This window comes from Orbicella franksi, chromosome 10, assembly GCF_964199315.1.
Source record: "Orbicella franksi chromosome 10, jaOrbFran1.1, whole genome shotgun sequence".
In the NCBI taxonomy this organism is placed as follows: Eukaryota; Metazoa; Cnidaria; class Anthozoa; order Scleractinia; family Merulinidae; genus Orbicella; species Orbicella franksi.
In genome coordinates, this window is record NC_138154.1 from 20,649,399 (window position 1) to 20,661,544 (window position 12,146).

The 12,146-nt window shown below is 42.6% G+C and overlaps 1 protein-coding gene across 1 annotated transcript; it reads left to right on the forward strand.

The window, feature by feature from the left end:
• The first annotated feature begins 3,802 nt into the window (after positions 1-3,802).
• LOC145499492 (uncharacterized) lies at positions 3,803-9,864 on the forward strand. The gene is given in 3 exon segments (XM_081479010.1): positions 3,803-3,826; positions 6,679-6,892; positions 6,894-9,864. Coding segments are annotated over 2 exon segments (1,413 nt in total). The 5' UTR covers positions 3,803-3,826; positions 6,679-6,799; the 3' UTR covers positions 8,214-9,864.
• The last annotated feature ends 2,282 nt before the right edge of the window (positions 9,865-12,146 follow it).

Below are 12,146 nucleotides of genomic sequence, written 5' to 3' on the forward strand. Positions count from 1 at the left end.
AAATAGACGAGAACCACGGAAAATCAAGTGTCCTTGGACAGTCAGTTCCCCACGAAACTGGAAGAAAGGACGGAGGGCAGGATCGCAATCGCGGATAACGTCTGACCAGCCTTACAAAATCGCCTGGCTGAGAGTTTTACAGACTTGATCTTGGGAGGATTCTTTCTCAATCCGCGCCAGTCGAGATGGAGAAACGCGCAGGGTCTCGAGGTGATCCACAAGCTCCAGGGGCTTCACTTCCTCACAGGACACCGTTTCGTCAAGGTATGCGCGGCTCAGGGTATCTGCGATATACATGAGAGGTCCTTTCTTGTACTTGACGTCACGATTGTAACGCTGAAGTCGAAGAAGCATCCGTTGCAACCTTGCAGGTGCGTCACAGAGACTCTTCTTAAAGATCTCCTCCAAGGGCTTGTGGTCTGTTTCCACGTGGATAACGTTGCGCCCAAAAATATACTTGTCAAATTTCTCGCAAGCAAACACAATAGCGAGGAGCTCTTTCTCAATTTGAGCGTATCTGGTCTCAGTTTGGGTTAGGGCTCTCGACGAAAAGCTTACTGGCTGCTGTAACTGAAGTAGGGCAGCTCCTAGCCCCGTATCAGAAGCGTCACATTGAGGGTGACCTCATCGTTTAGGCTGTAGTAACGTAGGACTGGGGCCTGGGTGATGGCCGTTTTGATGTCATTCCACGCTTTCTCCTGAGAATCTGACCAAATCCACTCAGCGTTCTTCACAGTCAACTGGCGAAGTGGGTGAGACATTTCTGACAGGCGAGGAAGAAATTTAGCCAAGTACTGAACAGTTCCATTGAAGCGAAGTAAACCCTTTACATCAGTGGGGCGAGGCATTTCAAGAACGGCGCGCACCTTGTCGGGGTGAACCTTCAAGCCCGAATTAGTTGCGTAGTGACCTATCAACGGGACTTCTTCTAAGCACAGTTGAAGTTTCTCCACCGCAAGCTTGACTCCACGCTGGGCACACTCCTGTAGAAAAGCGACAAGGCTTTTGTTGTGATCACAGACAGCTTCCTCATACGTGTCACCAAAACCAGCCACCACAAAATCATCTGCCACAACTTCCGTGCCGGTGAGACCCTCGATCAGTTCATGCATTCGCCGCTGAAAGACCTCAGGGGCGGAACTTATGCCAAACGGCATCCTACACCAACGATACCGACCAAAGGGAGTATGAAAAGTGGTGAGATAAGAAGATTCCTCGTTCAACTTTACGTGCCAAGACCCATTTTTGGCGTCAAGGACTGTAAACACTTTAGCACCATGAAGACGAGTAGCAATATCCTCAATAGTGGGCATGGGATAGTTCTCACGAAGAACTGCTTTATTCAGATCCTTTGGGTCGAGGCATATGCGAATTTTCCCATTCTTTTTGGGGACAGTCAACATAGAGGAGATCCAGGGTGTAGGTTTCGTGACCGGTACGATGACTCCAGAACTATGCAGCTCATCAAGGGTTTCTTTGATTTTAGCGCGAAGAGCAACCTGACCTCGTCGGGGAGCGTGCTGAACAGGCTTTGCTGATTCGTCGAACCTGATGTGGTATTCGCCTTCCAGCACACCAAGCCCATCGTCAAAAACATCAGGAAACATCTCAACGACTTGCTCTTTGGTAAGAATTTTAGAGCTAGAAACTGCGTCTTGAACAGAGAAAACTTCACCACCAATGGTATCAGGCTGTCTAATAGCGTCCGAGTCTTTGATTTCGACTACGCCCATTCCTTCGCATGCGGATTTGCCTAGAATTGGACGGCAACGCTTGCTCTCCACCAGACGACACAACAGAAGACACGTAAAAGATCCACGCTGTACTTGGATCTTTACTGTTCCCAGAACCGGAATGCTTCCACCATCATAAGACACAATTGACGACTTCACTGGGTTAACATTCTCAAGGCGGTAGTCGCCAGTTGCCTTCTTGTAGATATGAACCGGTAAAACATTGCAACGGGCCCCAGTGTCGATCTCAAAGCGTATGAAGTTCCCGCTTGCAACTTTTAGCGTCACAAGGTTCGAGTCGGAGCTCTGACTCGCCGAGACTTTGAACACCTGGAAAACGAGATACTTGTCCTCTTCCTCTACCATTGAGACTTGTTTGGAGTTAGAATTCAAACTGCATTTCTTTGCAAAGTGGTTATCCTTTCCGCACTTATTACACTTCTTTCCCCAAGCAGGGCAAGCCTCGCGTTTTCCGTCATGCTTTCTTCCACAGAAGCGGCAAGGATATCGCAGCGGCTTTGCAGGAACAGTCGGCGGTTTTTCTTCTTCGTTTTCTTTGACCACGTGGACGTTAGCAGCGTTCACCAAGTTGAGATCGCCTACCGCCTTGATTTGAGCTTGAGACATTTCCGCGGCGCGGCAAGTTTCTAATGTCTTCTTAAGATCGAGTTCGGGTTCCCGCAAAAGCCTCTCCCTGACTTTGTTGTCGGCAATGCCAAAAACAATCCTGTCTCTAAGAATATCATCTGGTGTAATGGCATCAAAAGCACATTTATCCGCAATATGGCGTAATGCAGTTACGTGCCGGTCAAAGGATTCACCAGGCTCTTGTTGTCGCAAATTAAAACGATAACGTTCAAACGGAACATTCTTTCTTGGGTTACAGTAATTGTCGAATCGCTCGATGACAGCATCGATGTCCTTTTTCTCCGTAGCGGTTAAATTCCATGTTTTAAAGACTTTCCTTGCTTCAGGACCTATTGCTGTGAGGAACGTGGCAACTTGAACCTCGCCATCTTCTTTGTTGACTTTAGCCGCTACACTGTAGTGAAGCCACATTTCCTTCCATTCATTCCATTTCTCAGCGACGTTGGAGTCATTAATATCGAGAGCATGAGGCGCAGGCAACGACTAAAGATAAGCCATTGGAGATCAAGCCACTCCTGACACCATGTAACGAGAGATAACGGTAAAATGTTGTCTTTAATGGCGCACAAACAGCGCTAGCCGTTACATTGCGAAACTGACCGCAAGACGTATAAATTACAAGACTGCATCTTAAATACCGCATATGTGTACGTGCACTTACGAAAATAACAACAATCATAATAACACCTAATTACGGGTATGCATAGTTCGTCACATCTTCCCCTTTACAGGAAAGCTAAAGTCATCACTCATAAGGATATTGTTCTTACTAAACGTCCAATTAAGACATGACATAGTCTTTGAAATAGCCAGGAGGGTTTCTCCGTCTTGTGGACCTTCTGATCTCCTGCTTTCCAGGTGAGCCCGGTGCTGGCGTAGGTTCAGCTACGAAGGGCAACGGCGCAGGTGTGGCCACAGGGACCGGGACCACGGGTTCAGTCATAGGGGTCTGTGTCACAGGTTCAGGTGAAGGGAGCGGCACAGTGGACTCAGGAATCACAGGTTCAGGCGAAGGGAGCGGCACAGTGGACTCAGCAGCAACCTCTTCAAACTGCTGTGAAGGAGGCTCATAGTCGTTCAGCGGCATTTCTTGCTCATTGGCACGCCAGATATGTTTCCGATTTCTACGGCGAACTTCCCCGCGGACTTCATCTGACCGTCACCTCCCAAGTGCCTGTAAAACAAATGTTTCCAGTTTCCCCGGGCTCGAAACGTGTTTCGCAATCAGTCGATTGTATTTCTTGCAAAAACATATCTTATGTTTGTGCCACGAGTTTAATTCACTCCTGGCTATACATCTCTCCCACCCCCCGGTGCCGGCCGAGCTTCCACCAAACCCTGGACCCCCTGGGTAACTGAAATTTCTCGGGGTCGTCGAGAGTCTGGGCTCTAGTGTAATCACTGTAAATATGGCGGCATCTGTGTGATCCGTGCTGGTTTTTAAGGTAAGAGAGTTTATAATAATGCTTTTCTCATGTCTAGCTAAGCTATAGACTATGAAAAAGAATTAGAAGCTTGTGTCTGTGACTTACAATGTAGAATAGGTGGACATTCTGACGCATTCTGTAATCGCTTTTCCACGATTTCAGGGAGTACTAGACGTTTTGAAACACACAGAAGTACGATCATCGATCGTCCTTCGTATCGGCTATTTAATACATTGATCAAATGTTTTGAGTTGTTTTAAATATGTGACTTTTATTGATTTTTCACGTTGTGCCCACGGCCTATTTAATCAAACGTTCGGTAAAATACCGGATAATCGAACCCAATTGAACACTAATAGTTCGATTGGATTCAGCAATCGAATATAATCGAACTCACATTAAAATTTGGCTAATTGAACAAAATCGAACGTTCGATTGTTGAACAGTCGACAATCGAACAAAATTGAACATTTGATTACCGAATGGTTGACAGTGGTTCTCAATCAAACATGTGGTTACTGAATGGTACAGTCCCCAAAATGATCTCGACCCCGATATGATCCCCAAATCGACCCTGAAATGATCCCTATCCCTAAGGTACCTATCCTATTAATATTGGTTGGCCCTGACAATGAAAAAGAAACCAAAAATATATTTCTGCCAGAACTAAAACCTGCAACCTTTTTTTAAGGTTGGCATTAATTGGATATTCGTGTGTTTGAAGTAGCAATTATCATCCCTGTGAAGGGAATTTTGTTGTATCTCTGCAGTGGGCTTGCCATGAATAACCTACTTTGATAATATGCTTATCATTAAAATCTCATCGGACCTCTATTACTTTTTGGGACAGAACAGAACAGACTAAGTTATTACTTATACCTGTTTATAGTTGTGTGATCTACAATAAGTGACAAAAGTGCTGAGACACTTTGAAGTGAAATATTAGTTTTTTAATGTCTTGGAAACATTACCCTCCCCCTCCCACTTCGAAACAATGTTGATTTTCCTATTTTCAAGATTGTGCGGATCACAGCACTTACGCAATGTTGAACTAGGGGGCTGGGGAAATCAGAGAATTAACACTACATACAAATGAAATAGAATGTATAAGAGGCTTAGTCAGTGTAAAATGAAGACTGTGAACTGCAGACCAGGGGTATAATGCAGACTGAGGGTAAAATGCAGACTGTAAAGTTGTTAACTGAATTCTGTTACCATTTCAATCATAATCTGAAAGCTAGCCACAAACAAACTGACTGTAATGATATTCAGGCTAACTGAAGTGATGCCATTGAATTCTTCCCTGAAAATAATGGCTCCTGGAATGTAATGGTAATTTTTACTTTCCTATACAAGCTCGGAAGTAATCATCCCCTGAAAGTAATGGCCCACCCAAAAGTAGCAGCCCTTTGAAGAAGTCAGTAATAGAGAAACTCTAATCTCAAGTGCAGTGCAGATGGGTCAGCCTGTCTGCAGGACTGAACAACTTAGAGAATTTAAGTTTCTTGAAACTATGATTTGTAAGCTGTACTTGCCTGGCAGCAGGGTCAAATGATACAGTGTTATTAGTAACATTGTGATATAATGCAGCCATTATGCTTTCACCCTACAATACCAACATTACTGTTAGTATCATATATAAATGGAACTTTTAATTTCATATTACTCATCCACATTGTCCAAAAGGTACAGTCAAACCTTTTTCAACCATCCTAAAGTAACAGCTACCCTAAAGTAATTGCTACCGGAAAGTAGCGGACCCTTTTGGTCCTTTTGCCTGCTAAATCCGAAATTAATGGGGACCATTACTTTCGGAATTCTACAGTATTTAGTCTAACTGGAGTGACATTCCGACTATCCAGAGTACAGACCTTCATTGCCATTAGCCTGAATAACCCTATTTATGGTTACCACTCAATAATGGAAATAGCACCAAATGTACTTTAAAAGTCTGCAGTCTGCAGTCTGCATTTTACTCCTGGTCCGCACTGTGCATTTTACCCTCAGTTCTGCAACTTACCCCTGGTCTGCAGTCTGCAGTTTGTGTTTTACACTGACTGATAAGAGATTAAATAATGAGAAGTGCCATTTTCTAAAAGTGTTTTAAAGTCTTTTGTTGCCCATAGTTAGTAACATAGACTTGCCACAAGTCGACCTTTTCTTAATCCTTAACTTGTTTATCACCCTCGAGCGAATTTGAGTGACGAAGAAAAGTGACGATAAAAGTATTCTGTGGATATCAGGCCTTTGGTTCTCAAATTTTGTGCACAGTATCTTTAAATGGATGGTGTTATAATTGCCATTTTTGAAAATGTTTTATTCATGTATTTATTTAATACATATAGAGAACTCAGCCGTACTTAGTGTAGAATTGTTGAAAGGCATATTAACAAGAGCATGAGTCGATCAAAAGTCACTTTACGAGACCTAAAACCGAAGCTCGGGTCAACACTTGCCCGAAGAAGCCACAATTGTTATTCGCGAGTTTGCGCCAAAAAGAACAGACGAATAGATCTCCAATTTCTTTGAGTTCACCAAGATTTCAGTTAAGTTTCCAACCAATGTGTCACTTGCCAGAGTTCTTCTAAAAAAGGTTCTCTTTATGCAGGTCAGTTTTAATTTTAAATCTGGCGAAAAAATGAGCAAGAAAGTACATTTAACCTTTGCTTGTATTTGCACATGACCCCACCCCGCAGCGGAGGGCCCTTAGGCACACTAAGAATGATAATCACGACCATGGAGACTTACAATCAGGAATTGCCCAGGAAAAAAACCCCTGAAAACAGATAAATCGAATTGTGAATCGGGTTCGCCCTGGAATCGGTAAATAAGAAAACCTAATATGATATTTTTTTCTGTCATTTCGTTAGGAATATACGATTAACACATCTATCTTGAGAGCACAGTTCACAAGCTGCCTTGAAAGGAAATCAAGTGCAATATCCGGGTTTTGCGAAGGATTAAAATTTAAGCCAATCAAGACCTGCCTTGATGAATATGGCAACGAAGACACATGGGAAGGCACACGAATGCAAGCACTGTAGCCTGTTCTTTGACCAGTTATAAGGTTGTAAGAAGCGCGAAACGTATACACACAGAAATGAAACCGCATACATGCAAATATTGCAATAAGTGCTTTAGCCGATCGTCACATTGCAAGGAACATGAACGAATTCACACAGGAGAGAAGCCGTATTCATGCAAGTATTGTACAAAGTGCTTTACTCAATTTGGAAATTGCCAGAAACATGAACGAACTCACACAGGAGTGAAGCCATATACATGCAAACATTGCAATAAGTGCTTTAGCAGCTCTTCAAATTGCAAGCAACATGAGCAAACTCACTCAGATGTGAAACCATATACCGTATTCTCCGTATATAAGCCGTATTCTTGCAAGCAATGCAAAAAATGCTTCAGCCGGTCATCACATTGCAAGGAACATGAACGAACTCACACAGGAGAGAAACCGTATTCATGCAAGTATTGTACAAAGTGCTTTAGCCAATTTGGAAATTGCCAGAAACATGAACGAACTCACACGCGAGTGAAGCCCCATACATTATCAGCTTTTACGCAACATGAACGAGACTTATCAGCTTTTACGCAACATGAACGATCTCACACAGGAGTAAAGCCGTATTCTTGCAAGCATTGTAAAAAGTGCTTCAGCCGGTCGTCACATTGCAAGGAACATGAACGAACTCACACAGGAGAGAAGCCGTTTTCATGCAAGTATTGTACAAAGTGTTTTAGCCAATTTGGAAATTGCCAGAGACATGAGCGAACTCACACAGGAGTGAAGCCATATACATGCAAACATTGTAATGAATGCTTTAGCGACTTATCAGCTTTTACGCAACATGAACAAACTCACACAGAAATGAAGCCGTATTCGTGCAAGCATTGTACAAAGTGCTTTAGCCGGTCATCATATTGCAAGGAACATGAACGAACTCACACAGGAGAGAAGCCGTATTCTTGCAAGTATTGTACCAAGTGCTTTGGCAAACTTGGAAATTGCCAGAAACATGAACGAACTCACACAGGAGTGAAGCCATACACATGCAAACATTGTAATGAATGCTTTAGCGACTTATCAAATTGTAAGCAACATGAACGAACTCACGCAGGAGAGAAGCCGTATACATGCAAGCATTGTGATAAGTGCTTTAGCCAGTCATCAAGTTGCAAGCGACATGAACGAACTCACACAGGAGTGAAGCCGTATTCATGCAAACATTGTAATGAATGCTTTAGCGACTTGTCAGGTTGCAGGGTGCATGAACGAACTCACACAGGAGTGAAACCGTATTCATGCAAGTATTGTACAAAATGCTTTAGCCAATTTGGAAATTGCCAGAGACACGAACGAACTCACATGGGTGTGAAGCCGTATACATAAAGACAATGTATAAATGCTTTAGCTGCTAATCACATTGCCAGAATCATGGACGAACTTACACAAAGGTAAAGCCTTATTCACGCAAGCATAGCAGTAAGTGCTTTAGCTTCTCATCAGGTTGCGGGATGCATGAACGAACTCACACCGGAGTAAAACCGTGTTCATGGGAGCATTAGAAAAAGTCGTTTAAGCCTGGTTTTCACTAGCGACGCAATCACAAGCGCAAGCACAGCAATTCTTATTTCACCGAGAAAACGACCTTGACGCAGGCATAAGCCCAAGCGCAAGCACAAGCACGATGAAAAATTTTACTTTTTCTTGTGCTTCCGCTCATGCTTGTGTTTGCGCTACAACAAGTGAAAACGAAATACCGCTCAGGCATGACACAAGCACAAGGATATTTACCACACGTGGTTTATGTTTGGCCAGTGAAAAACTGGATCCAGATTACCTCGCGCCGAAACAGTTCGGAAGGTTCGGATGATTTTGCTTGTGCTTGTGTTTCCGTCGAATTTTGTTTTCACTTGGGTCGTCCCTATTGCTTGCGCTTGCGCTTGGGCTTGGGCTTGGGCTTGTGCTTGTGCTTGCGTTTGTGCTTTCGTCGCTAAAAACCAGGCTTTAGCCGCTCATCAACTTGCAAGCGACATGGACGAACTCACACAAAAGTAAGGTCGTATACATGCAAACATTGTAAAATGGATTTTAGCCGGTCATCAAATTGCGAGAGATGCATGAACGAACCCATGCATGATCGAAGCCGCACACATGCAAACATTGTCAGTAATGATTGCTTTGGACAATCATCAAACTACTAAAAGTGTGAAGGACTGAAAACTTGTAAGAGACAGTTCGTTAAAACGGAAGCAACATGATCAGTGCTTTAAACAAAGAAGACATCTTCAGGAGCCAATTATAATTCAGAAATCCTTGAATGCTGTTTTCTTTGGCAGCAGAAGATTCCAGCCAAGTTGAAAGAGTAAAAGCCTCAGCTCTTGCATTTGTCAAGTAGCTAGGCATGTATGGTCCATTATTACAATGAACATATGAGATTAAAGCGACGCTTATTTGCAGAACGCTGATCCCAGCAGTAGAATCAATTCGGACACCAAAGGGATACTCAGTCGATGTTAGCCGGGTGTCCGTAAGGAAGGACACACATTAATCAAGAACAGAGTCGAATCCAGGGGAGAGGTTAAGCCGGAGGGTTGCAACCCCCCCGCCCCCCTCCTCCTCTCAGAAATTCCTGGATCCGCCACTGAAGAATACATGTTTTATTGATACATACTAAAGAAGCCTTTAATGCGTTAGTTCAAATGTGAAGATGTCAACCTTAAATTTGAAATTCAACACCGTAATTATTTGTGTTACGGTTTGTTTTGTAAACAAATTTCGTTACATGAGGATTTTACTGTAAGCAATAACTACTGAATTGTTCTTTCATATATAGTGTACTCACGTAATGCCCCTGTATGCCCGAAGAAAACTCGAGTTTAGTCTTAACACGCGGGCTCCTTTCCTGAACAGCGTCCTGTAATCAAGCCTTTTCTGTTTTCAGTGGTCGCCCAGATTGGTCTCCATTGGGGGTTTAATTCAATTTTTTTGACGACGATCCCCGATCTTTTCATATGGGAGTTTCCCCTCTCTCCCCTCCTCTCCCCCCCCCCCCCCCCCTGTGGAAATAAATTCCAGATACCTATATGATCGCGACGCACCTCAAATAAATGGCGAGGATAGCAATGAATGAAGCCAAGAGCTTTGTATCATTTTAGGGCCAGTGAGATCAAGTAATTTTTTTTCCATCTGTTCCATGTATGCTTCCCTCATCAAAAATATAGTGGCCCGTCCCTAAAAACCGGGGTATTATTAGAAAACAGGAGACGAAGTTGCAGTTCCGGCCCCAAAACAGGGACAGGATGACAAATAAACTGCAACTAGAGAGGGTCAAGAGGTCTATAGTACCATTTTGTTTAACTTCAACCAACTGCTAGCGTTGTTTAGGCTGTCTTGCAAATTGTTTTGGATATGATCAATGGAGTGATCGGAAGTCCATAACGTTGTATCATCAGCATAGATTTCGATGTCAGAAGTTGGTAGGCAGAGAGTTAGATCGTTAATGTAAAGTGAAAAGAGCACGGGACCCAGGATTGATCCTTGTGGAACGCCTTGTGGCAACGTGAGAGGGTTAGATAGCAATCCAGAAACGGCGCATGTTTGAGTTCGATCGTATAAATACGATTTGAACCACCTCAAGGTTGGTTCACTAGCGTGGTATTTAGCGATTTTAGACAGTAGAATGTCATGACTCACTAAGTCGAAGGCTTTGCTCAGATCCAAGAATACCGACCCAACAAACTTGCTTTTGAAATACATTTTATTTGAAATTACATTTGCAATACATTCGAATACATTTTATGTGCATGCTGTATTATATTTTAACTCCTTCAATATTTTAACATTTTTTAACTAAATATATATATATTTTTATATAGCCCACAATGTAAACTACTGGGTTTCCAGTAATTGTGTCAGCTATTAAAGTGTTTTATTATTTATTTATATTCAGTTGCTCGTCGACAAACAACCTTCCTCTAGAGTTCTCAGATTATACTGAAAATTAAGAACAGGATAGCCTACTACGAGCTAAGTTTCCTACTCAAGCGCTGCCTCTGGCTTTTCGTTTTAGCGCGCTAGCGAGTTTAGCCCTGGCCAAATGATTACAATCTTTTAACGAGGCAAAAAATAGCAACATTGTTGGGCGTAACATGTTGCGCGCATCTGGCCACCCTGTTGCAACGTGTTGCGACATGTTGTTTGAAAATGGTCAAGTATTTCATGCAACGTTTGTGGATGTTGCATAATGTTTAGTTGTACTCGTTTGTCCAGGTTCGATCGCGCAACAGTGTTGGGCCAGCGCATAAGTGCAGTGCACGAATCCGATTTGCTATTTCAAAGCGCCAGTTGGTTTTTAAACATGGCAGAAAGTGGTGCGCAGTTTGAACACTTAAACTAGAAATCGACATGGACGGAGGGGGAGGCAACTGATTCAGTAGAAATGCTGGAGGGCCGTCGCTGCTTGCGGAACATTTATGAGAAATGTAATCATTCAACCAAGAAAAGTCTCTACATAACTTAAGCGCTAGTCAACATGCCAAAATTTTACGACGCCTAAGACGAAATCGCCCATAATCCATGTTTACGTCCGCACACGCCAGGAAACTGGGAGACAAACACTCGCAGTTGTTGAACGGACTGTTGTGTGATGTTGCTTGCGTTTGGCCAAGTTGGAAACTTCAAGTTAAGTGACACATTGGAAGTAATATAGAACATACTGTCATGTGGTGTAGTTGAATTCTACAAAAGTAAGTATGCGCATTTTTACGAGCGATTTGCTGAAATCAATGAAAACAAGCTAAACAAACAAAACAGGAAACAAAGCGACATATGAATAAAGCAAGCAAAAAATAACGGGAAAATATCGAAACTTACAAAATTTGTGTGGCGACTACGACAATCCAAATACACTGAACACGACAATTAGAGACTAACGGTAGAAGCGATACAAAGCAATGGAACAGTAAATGAAAAAATAAATAATTTCAGCGATTGGCTGAAATCAATGAAAACAAGCTAAACAAACAAAACAGGAAACAAAGCGAAATATGAATAAAGCAAGCAAAAAATAACGAGAAAATATCAAAACTTAAAAAATTTGTGTGGCGACTACGACAACCCAAATACACTGAACACGACAACTAGAGACTAACAGTAGAAGCGATACAAAACAATGGAACAGTAAATGAAAAAATCAAAAAAGTAAATATGAAACGTTACGTACATTAACGTACCCAAAAATAACCGGCGAAACTAGTTACAATATTAAAAATGCACTGAATAACTGTAGAAAAGGAAAGCAAAGGATTAAAACACCAAAAT